Source organism: Megalobrama amblycephala, linkage group LG24 (assembly GCF_018812025.1).
Source record: "Megalobrama amblycephala isolate DHTTF-2021 linkage group LG24, ASM1881202v1, whole genome shotgun sequence".
In the NCBI taxonomy this organism is placed as follows: domain Eukaryota; kingdom Metazoa; phylum Chordata; class Actinopteri; order Cypriniformes; family Xenocyprididae; genus Megalobrama; species Megalobrama amblycephala.
In genome coordinates, this window is record NC_063067.1 from 30989752 (window position 1) to 31000522 (window position 10771).

A 10771-nucleotide genomic window follows, 5' to 3' on the forward strand; every position below is an offset into this window, starting at 1 on the left:
GATCTGCATTAACAGCATTTGTTGCATAATGTAAAATAAGAAGAAAAATAATTACTTCTGTTTCTAAAAAACAGAAACATGTTAATTTGAGATTTATGTGGTAGAATCGCTTACTAACTTCTGTATGGTGGTTAATGTGTGTAGACGTTTCCCTTTTTTGGGGTTGTACCTGCTATTCTGAATGAGTCAGGGGAGGAACTTGAAGGACCAAGTGAAGGCTATCTGGTACAGTGATCTTCTTTCCTCTTTTTTTTTTTTGTGTATAATTCCACCCCCTCATGCTTTGTATTCTTAGTTAAAAAATATTTAATTTCATTACCATTCATTTCATTTGATTTTCATGTTAGTTTTAAAATTCTTCACACTAATAAATCACATGAAACACAAGAGCTGTGGTGTTCACTCACTCCTCTCTTCCTCAGGTGTTTAAACAGCCTTGGCCAGGTGTGATGAGAACCGTGTATGGGAACCACCAGAGGTTTGAGACCACCTACTTCAAGAAATTTCCTGGATATTATGTGACTGGAGATGGTAATTTGTGCTGTGATTCATTTTCAGTTTTACAGTAAATGTGCTTCGTATAATTGTGTGAAGTGAGAGTTTGCGCTTTAGATAAACGCGCCACGTGTCTGTCCAGGTTGTCGTAGAGATAAGGACGGGTACTACTGGATCACTGGAAGGATAGATGACATGCTGAATGTGTCTGGTGAGTAGAGGATGAGGACATTTGTGCATTCATTGTTTTGCACAATACCCATCAAGAAAAAAACTTCTCCTGTTGTGTAATTTCCCCTAGTGTGAAGAGAGAGAATGTGTGGCTTGGACTTACAGATGTTGAAATAATGCAGATGAATGAGTTTCGAAGACAAGATGATGAAATTCAGGCCACACATCTTGCATGTTTTCTGTCTCTTTACTGAAATGACTCTGATTTACAAAGCGTTGAAGTAGCCAGTGCCAGTATAATAAATGACCTGTAATAGAGCAAAGGCTTACATTGCTGGTGGATCTGTTTTCAGGGCACTTACTGAGCACTGCAGAGGTGGAGTCGGCTCTGGTGGAGCATGAAGCCGTGGCTGAGGCAGCGGTGGTGGGGAGGCCACACCCTGTCAAAGGCGAGAGCCTCTACTGTTTTGTCACCCTCAATGACGGAATCAACTACAACCAAAAGCTGGAGGCGGAGCTTAAAAAGCAAGGTATGCCTGCTTCAATGAATAGTTCATGCAAAAATCATGTATTCACTCCCATGTCATTCGGACCCCATGTGAAGTGCTCTTTTCTATACAACAAAGTGATTTTATACCATCAAACTTAAAAAAAGGGCCCCAAAAAGCACAGAATTATCATTAAAAAAACAATCTGTCCAACTTATTCGCAGTCTTCCAAGTCTTTGGAAGTCATACAGCTGTTTAGTTTTTAGTTTTATGTTTTATTGTTTTTTGTTTTGTTTCATTTTTTTTTTTTACTGGTGATCTCCAAAGACTGTATATATAGAAAGATGGTGCACTCGTATTATGATGAATGGGAGAAAGAGCACCGCGCAATATGGCAGAATAACTAAATAAGAGCCAATCATTGTGTCACTGTTAGAAGCTCTGGGGTCTCATTTATAAAACTCTCCGTAGATTTCATCCTAAAAGTGTACGTACGCGCAAAAGCTAGATTCTGCGTACGCACAAAAGTTTTCAGATTTATAAAACCATGCGTGCGCCAGAACCTGCGCACAAATCCCTTTATAAATCCCAGTCAGAGGAAGATTGTGTGTTCGTGCATCTCAACCCCGTCTCCTCCCCGAAATCACCATATATGGAGCTTACGACGCCCAGTTTTACTATGCATAACCTCATTTGCATATCATTTCCATGCACGTTCCCATCCTCGTGACACTATGTTAAAGGATTGGTCCACTTTCAAATAAACACTTCCTGATGATTTACTCACCCCCATGTCATCCAAGATGTTCATGTCTTTCTTTCTTCAGTTGAAAAGAAATTACATTTTTTGATGAAAACATTCCAGGATTATTCTCCTTATAGTGGACTTCAATGGGCACCAAACGGTTGAAGGTCAAAATTAGTTTCAGTGCAGCTTCAAATTGTTCTACATGATCCCAGATGAGAAATAAGGGGCTTATCTAGAGAAACAATAACTCATTTTCTGAAAAAAAATGAAAATTATAAAGGTTTTAACCTTAAATGCTCATCTTGAACTAGCTCGCTTCTTCTCCTCTATTAGAATTCCAGCAGTGTAGACTCTGCTAAGTGTATTATTGCCCTCCACAGGACAAAGTTTGAACTGATTCTCACATGTAATATGCTAGTTCAGTAGTATATATCAATTAGTTCAAACTTTGACCTGTGGAGGGCAGTATTACGCTTAGCACCATCAACACTGCTGGAATTCTAATAGAGGAGAAGAAGAAGAGAGCTAGTTCAAGATGAGCATTTAAGGTTAAAACTTATATAATTTCCAATTTTTTTTTCAGAAAATGAGCGATGGTTTCACTAGATAAGCCCCTTATTTCTCATCTGGGATTGTGTTGAACAATTTGAAGCTGCAGTGAAACTAATTTTGACCTTCAACTGTTTGGTGCCCATTCAAGTCTACTATAAGGAGAAAAATCCCGGAATGTTTTCATCAGAAACTTTAATTTCTTTTCGACTGAAGAAAGAAAGACATGAACATCTTGGATGACATGGGGGTGAGTAAATTATCAGGAAAAGTTTATTTAAAAGTGGACTAATCCTAACACCATCAAAGGTACGAGACATTGGAAAATATTAGATATGGACTATAAATGTCATTTGTGCAATACACTACACTGATAAATATCATCCAATATTCTCTTTATGTTTTGGAATAAATCAAATATCAAAATATAATATCAAAATCTCCATAAAAACAAAATTGTATAAAATACTTCAGGTCAAATTTATGCAGTTTTGCTGATAAGGTGAACATTTCTTTTAGGAAGTTTATAGGCTATTTTTAGTGGAAACAGATCGGCCTACTTATTTATTGCAGTGTAAATACAATTGTCTCACTCGGCACGTCACTGACAAAATATTTTAAAAAGGAAACGTGCAAATCTTACTGTTTTCCTCAAATTACATCCTTCAAATACAGTGGTATTTTCATAATTGTTTGAAGATCCTTCACATGACAGCGGTTGTACAGTAAGATATTATCATTGGACCTATTCAAACTGGACAACGGTCCGTTCGACCACCGAATCCAGCAGTGTCTGCCATAATATCGAAGTTAAGTGTGCATCACTGATCGTCGTTCTCGCTAAAATATTTTGTCATAACATCTGCAGTTTAGTATTGTGCTCCTCGCTGTCATTAAAGCAGCGTGTCACAGGAAAAGTGATCGAAAGTAGCACATCTACTATCTAAATTAATATCATTTTTGTTTAACTTCTCCGTAATGACTGCATAATGTAATTTCAGTGCTTATCGGCAATAGTGAAAGTGTAATATTAATGTAAATGTGTATATCAAAATGAAAGCATGAGTTTCCATGTGAGTTTAAATCATTCTTTTATTTATTTCAACTGTTATTGTGAACATGCACTGTATTTATGATTAGGACTCATAATGAGGATTTAAAGTGGTTCTTTTGTGAAACACAGAGCTTATTTTTTTGCAATTTTTCCAAAAGTCTGTGAGAAAAATGCATAGGCTTTCGATCGAGGGAACCCGTGCGCCGCTAAATTCAAAAACACGTGATCCCTGATGTACTCTATTATGTGCCTGTACTGCAGGGTAATTTGATTTTTGTTTTATTTTATGGTGGAGCTTCTCCTTAATGAAGTCTCTAAGGTCTGTAAAAAAAATTTATTTTAATAAATAATTACTTTTATTCAGCAAAGATGCATTAAACTGACCAAAAGTTACAGTAAAGACTTTTTTTTTGTAAAAAGAAATTTCAAATAAATGTTGTTTCTATTCATCAAAGAATCCTGAAAAAAAGTATTAGTTTCCACAAATATATTCAGCAGTTATAAAAGTTTATTTTAATAATACGAGTGAAAAAATCACAGAATTATCATTAAAAAAAGACATATTTGCGGTCTTTTTTGTTTCATTTCGTTTTCTTACTGGTGATCTCTTCTAGTAATCTGCCAAAGCTCACAAATTTTCTTATTTTAATTCTAATATTCTTATTTTATTAACTATTCCTTGTGTTTCGAGCTGCTGTTTAAACAATAATGACTTAAATAAAGATTTTTGTTTAATCGTACACTACAAGTAATGGCTTTCTTTTCATTTCTTTCTTTCAAACAGTGAGAGAGAAGATTGGTGCCATAGCTACACCTGACTACATTCAGAATGCTCCCAGCCTTCCAAAAACCAGATCAGGTATTAATATTGGATGGTTTATTTATAATTCTCATTAAAACTTTAATATTTATGATGGTACTTAAATGTGCTTCTGTGTATTTTTTCAAAGGTAAGATCATGCGTCGTGTCTTGCGGAAGATAGCGTGTAATGAGCGGGATTTAGGTGACGTGTCTACATTAGCGGACAGCTCCGTCATTGAACAGCTGTTTGACAACCGCTGCTGTGCTGCTGTGTGACCACCGGGGGCATCGAACACTGTCTGGCCCCAATACAAGCTTCAGTTCTGGGAGGAAAAGGATGAGTCTGAGCTTAGAATGAAGTTTAGGATAATGCTAGCAGGCAGACAGAATGAAATCAAAACAAAAAAGACTTAAGACTTTAAGAAATCGCTAGTAAAACCCAAGGTTTGGGAGCGGCACAGTTTTAACTGCATTTTTTACAGGACTCGCTTGTATATTAGAAATCATTGTTTTACCCCAAAAGTTTATTTGTTTAATTTGTTTATCATTTCCTCCTCTTTTATCCATGTTCAGTTTATTCATTAATCTTTATATGACTTCACTGTGCCAACATAACCTAAAAACAGGTTATCATTTGTGTTTTTCTCCACTAAAATGGTAAATAAGACTGCACATGTCACGGTTTTATTGTGTGTTAAATCTCTGCTTTGGTCGAAAGTTTCATTTTTAACATTTAACTTTCTGTACAAGCCAAAGCATGCATTAATATTTACCAGAATAACATGGTATCATGCAGGTGTTTCAGTATATTAAAACTATGTATGTTTTACCCTGGAACAGTTTGCAAGCTTGTGTGTGAACTGATATTATATTTCTCCAGGAAAGTTATATGAAAGAGCTTTGGTTGACTGCATAAAGGCTGTATGTTCATTTGAAAACATACGCACATGGAGTAAATGGCATATTTTATATTGGGAAGGTGTCCTCTCATAAAACATTTTCTGGAGAAAAGTGCAGTTTCATGAGTGTGTGGTGCTCTCATGCACCAGTACTGGATTGTATTTCTACTGTTGTCAGATTGATTTCTTCCAGCTTGGCATTAATTGCTTTTGTTTTGTTGGTCGAGTTTGTTTTTCATAGCTGTTAATGTGGATGAGTATCAGCTGTCTGTGCTTTTCTCAACCCTCTAAACACTCACTAGCCTATATGATGAGTGACTGAATCTATGAACTTTAGATTGTTTTTGTTTTGTTACCCTTTATTTTCCTTTTCATTAATTTCCTTGTAATCAATTCATTTGTGCAGAGCAACAAACAGAACTGGGTGAAATAAAGTGCTGAAATTTTGAAACCGTTTTTGTGCTCTTTCTTGTGTGTTTTTTCTGCATGTGCATGTGCTGCAGGGTAATTTAATTTTTCTTTTGTTTTATGATGGAGCTGTAAAAATTATTACTTTTATTCAGCAAGGATGCATTAAACTAAACAAAAGTGACAGTAAAGACTTTACCATTGTTTTTCTTTTTGTCTATTCATCAGAAAATCCTGAAAAAATGTATCAGTTTCCACAAATATATTAAGCAGCACGACTGTTTAAAATATTGATAATAATAAAAAATGTTTTTTGAGCTCAAAATCAGCATATTAAAATGTTCAAAAATACTTAAAACTTTCAAAAAAATTTTTACTGTATTTTTGATCAAATAATATATATATTTTTAATATTATATATATATATATATATATATATATATATATATATATATATTTTTTTTTTTTTTTTTTTTTTTTTTTAAAGGGACTTTGCTTCAAACATTTGGACCTTTTCTGACCTTTTTGACCAAAAACCAACTAAACAAAGCATTTCTCCTAAATCCTAAATCTACAATTCAGAAACCAGTAAAAAGAGGCACAATTTATAGTTCTTTAACATTATGCAACATTTCGTGCACCAAAACAATATTGTTACATGACAATTCAGCCTGTTTTTGCTGCTGTACCTTTAAGACTGTATTGTTGTCAACACCCGCATTCTTGAGTTGAACACAGCAGTCTTTGGTTGAACTCATTAGCCAAATCAGTAAATGAATCATTCTTTTGAGTCGGATTTGGTCCAGATTATAATTTGGGTTGAACGAATCATTCACAGTTCAATTCACTGATTCAGTATGGTTGCCCTTTTTTTCTTTTTTTTAAAGGTGCCCTAGAACTTTTTTTAAAAAGATGTAATATAAGTCTAAGGTGTCTCCTGAATGTGTCTGTGAAGTTTCAGCTCAAAATACCCCATAGATTTTTTTTAATTCATTTTTTTAACTGCCTATTTTGGGGCATAATTATAAATGAGCCGATTCAGGGTTACTGGCCCTTTAATTCTCGTGCTCCACGCCCACGGAGCTCGCGCTTGCCTTAAAGGTCCCGTTTTTCGTGGTTTTTTTTAAGCTTTGGTTGTGTTTATAGTGTGCAATATAAAATGTGTTCATGTTTCGCGTGTAAAAAAACACAGTATTTTTCACATAATTTACTTATCTGTATACCGCTGTTTCCACTGTCATAAAAACGGGCTGATGACTTCCTTGTTCTATGAAGTCCCTCCTTCAGAAATACGTAACGAGTTCTGATTGTTCCAGCGGTTCCTGTGTTGTGATTCGACAGCAGTTTAGCGCATCTTGCCCAGAAAGGTCACGCCTCTTACCATAACGTGGAGATGCACGCGCTCAGTGTTATTGTAAACATGTCTTTAATTTTACCCTATCAATTTGAGCCGGAATCAGACCCGGTGATTGGACTGCGGGATGAAAATAACAGCGTTTCGACGACATGGCGACAAACACACTCTACAAACGCAACTCTTGTGTATTCCTGTGGGCGGAGGTTAGTCAAAAAACTGTTTTAGTGACGTCATTAAAGAAGGAAGTAGAGGGATGTAGTCCAAACTGGCCGTTCGATGTAGGCGACTTCTGTTAAATAAAATATCTCGCTTGGCATTGAACTTTGAGCTTTAAAATTTTACAGATTTTATTTATACTCTAACAACAACATTACACACTAACTAAAGTTTGAAAAATGGGATCACGAAGAACGGGACCTTTAAACAGTGCATAAACAAAGTTTACACAGCTAATATAACCCTCAAAATGGATCTTTACAAAGTGTTCGTCATGCATGCATCGGATCATGTGAGTATTGTTTACTGTTATATTGTTTACATTTGATTCTGAATGAATTTGAGGCTGTGCTCCGTGGCTAACGGCTAATGCTACACTGTTGGAGAGATTTATAAAGAATGAAGTTGTGTTTATGAATTATACAGACTGCAAGTGTTTAAAAATGAAAATAGCGACGGCTCTTGTCTCCGTGAATACAGTAAGAAACGATGGTAACTTTAACCACATTTAACAGTACATTAGCAACATGCTAACAAAACATTTAGATAGACAATTTACAAATATCACTAAAAATATCATGATATCATGATCATGTCAGTTATTATTGCTCCATCTGCCATTCGCTATTGTTCTTGCTTGCTTACCTAGTCTGATGATTCAGCTGTGCACAGATCCAGACGTTAATACTGGCTGCCCTTGTCTAATGCCTTGAACATGGGCTGGCATATGCAAATATTGGGGGCGTAAATATTAATGATCCTGACTGTTATGTAACAGTCGGTGTTATGTTGAGATTCGCCTGTTCTTCGGAGGTCTTTTAAACAAATGAGATTTACATAAGAAGGAGGAAACAATGGAGTTTGAGACTCACTGTATGTCATTTCCATGTACTGAACTCGTTATTTGACTATGCCGAGATAAATTCAATTTTTCATTCGAGGGCACCTTTAAGTTAATTTATCTCTGGATAGAAAGGTTATCAATAATGACTTAAATTTCGGCCTGTTCTTCACACAAATCTATCATAATACAGCGTCAAGTCGTATGGTACATTTTTTTAATGCTTTTATGGAGATTAAAGGGTTAGTTCACCCAAAAATGAAATTAATATAATTTATTACTAACCCTCATGTCGTTCTACACCCTGCCAGAGATGGCAGCCTACTTCCTCCCTCAAGATCCATAAAGGTACTAAAAACATATTTTAATCAGTTCAATGTGAGTACAGTGGTTCAATATTAATACTATGAAGTGACAAAATAACGACTTTTTAACAATATCTAGTGATGGGCGATTTCAAAACACTGCTTCGGAGCGTTACGAATCTTTTGAGTCGAATTAATGATTCGGATCGCGTATCAAACTGCTGAAATCACGTGATTTTGGTGCTCCGATCCACTGATTCGATTTGCAAAGCTTCGAAGCTTCATGAATCAGTGTTTTGAAATCGGCCATCACGAGATATTGTTGAAAAGTCGTTATTTTTTTTTATTTTTTTTGGCGCACCAAAAATATTATCGTCACTTTATAATATTAAAGTTGAACCACTGTACTGACATGAACTGATTTAAATATGTTTTTAGTACATTAATGGATCTTGAGAGAGGAAATGTCATTGCTGGCTATGGAGGCCTCACTGAGCCATCGGATTTCATTAAAAATGAAACAACATGAGGGTGAGTAAATAAAGATTTGCATGTAATATGCATATTTGATATATGTGTATACATACAATTCTATCTTTATGTGTGTGTGTTTTGTTTTGTTTTGTTTTGTTTATGTCCATATGCCAACTGCACATACGATCAACAATCCTCCACAAGATGGCAGTGATTCCAAAGTCTTCACTTCAGGTCAGGAAGACAAAGAGAGAAGAGGTCCTGTCTCTACTAAGCATCCAAAGCAGGTTTTTAATGTCATTTTCCATTACATAAAACCCCTTTTCTGCATGAACTACACACATGTCCAGTTAATTAACCCACAAGTTCATGTTTTGGTGCTCTTTTCCTGGGTGAAAAGCCCTCTGGCCATCTGTTATTCAAGCCGTGTGAAAGTGATTGAATAATTCATGCCACACTGCTCAGTTTGCTGTGAGGAGCAGAGGGCAGTCCACTTATTTTCCTTTGTGTGTCTGTGTGTATTTGAAGGCCAGGGAGTGGGTTAATGATACTATTTTTACTTTCCTCACAACAAGAGATGATGAAGTGATATTCACAGAGCAACGTGTGGTTTGATAATCATTTTAGTAAGCGTGTGAACAGATGAATCCATGCATTTGGCGACAACAAGATTGAGTGCTTGAGTGTTTCTTTTTCCATATTCAGTCAGGGTATATTTAATATACAACATTTGTGTGCAGCTGCTCTTACTCACTTCACAAACCCCATGTTGATGTTATTGATCTTCATTACACTTCAAGACTGTGTGTAATTCTGTCCTTTCTTCGACATTCGGGTCATTTCGACATTATGTTAACACTCTTTCACACACGCTTACACTTTCACCCTCTTCAACAGATTTTCTTCTTTTTTTATTATTACCACCACTTCGCATCTCCTCATTTCTGCTTCCATTCATGTCTCTTCTTGCTTTCATCTTTAGGCAGTATAGATGTTTGTTCTGTGGTACTTCAGGGAGGCAACAAGCCCTGTGTCAGATAATAGCTCAGTATTCTCCAGGAGGTTTCGCGGTTCATCCTTGTCTTTGTGTCTGTATGGCTGAAGGCTGTCAGGTCTCGTGTTTGTGTGCACTGGGATTTACTGCAGCGAGAGGAAGGTGAAAATGCACAGACAGTACAACATGCAGTTTGATTCACTTGAGGCTGTTTCTTTGGTGTTGGAGGTACAGTATTTTAATAAAAAAAGAAAGCCTCTTATTTTACTTGCCAGTCATAAGCGATTATAAACAAACACATTTCAGTTTGGTGTTTCATGTGGTAAATATAGTTAGTTTACATAAAGATTACAAACTGTAAATTGTAAAAGTGTGCCTCTTTTTAGTCTATTGGTTTGTGAATTTTGGAGGATTGTGGAGAAATGCTCTTTGTATAATTGGTTAGGTTGGTAAATAAATTGGTGGGAAAGGTCAGAAATCTAGAAAATACTCCGTTCAAATGTTTGGGACAGTAAGATTTTTTTTAATGTTTGTCAAAAGTCTCTTATGCTCAACATGGCTGCATTTATTTGATCAAAAATGCAATATTGTGATAAGCAACACAACTGTTTTCAACATTGATATAATAATAAATGTTTATTAAGCATCAAATCATGTCAGAATGATTTCTGAAGGATCATGTGACACTGAAGACTGGAGTAATGATGCTGAAAATTCAGCTTTGATCACAGGAATAAATTACATTTTAAGATATAATACAGTAGAAAACAGTTATTTTAAATTATAATAATATTTTTGATCAAACAAATGCAGTCTGGGTGAGGATAAGAGATAAGAACAAAATCTTACTTTTGAACATTGATAAATTCTTCCGTAAAGTTTTTACCTGAGCTGTAAAGATGTGTAAATCAGCCTTTTGGTGATGGGTTTACTGTTCCAGGTGTTTTCAAATGAAGCTGTAGTTCTATCA

The 10771-nt window shown here is 35.6% G+C and overlaps 1 protein-coding gene across 2 annotated transcripts in view; it reads left to right on the forward strand.

Annotated features, from left to right (window-relative positions):
• Nucleotides 1–5657, forward strand: part of acss2 (acyl-CoA synthetase short chain family member 2) — a 30742-nt gene extending 25085 nt beyond the window's left edge. For both annotated transcript variants that reach the window (XM_048177898.1, XM_048177899.1), the window contains 6 exons: nt 145–225; nt 423–531; nt 638–706; nt 1020–1196; nt 4290–4364; nt 4456–5657. In XM_048177898.1, the coding sequence (XP_048033855.1) occupies nt 145–225; nt 423–531; nt 638–706; nt 1020–1196; nt 4290–4364; nt 4456–4583 (639 nt within the window). In that variant the 3' untranslated portion in view covers nt 4584–5657. The remainder of the gene's footprint in view (nt 1–144; nt 226–422; nt 532–637; nt 707–1019; nt 1197–4289; nt 4365–4455) is intronic.
• The last annotated feature ends 5114 nt before the right edge of the window (nt 5658–10771 follow it).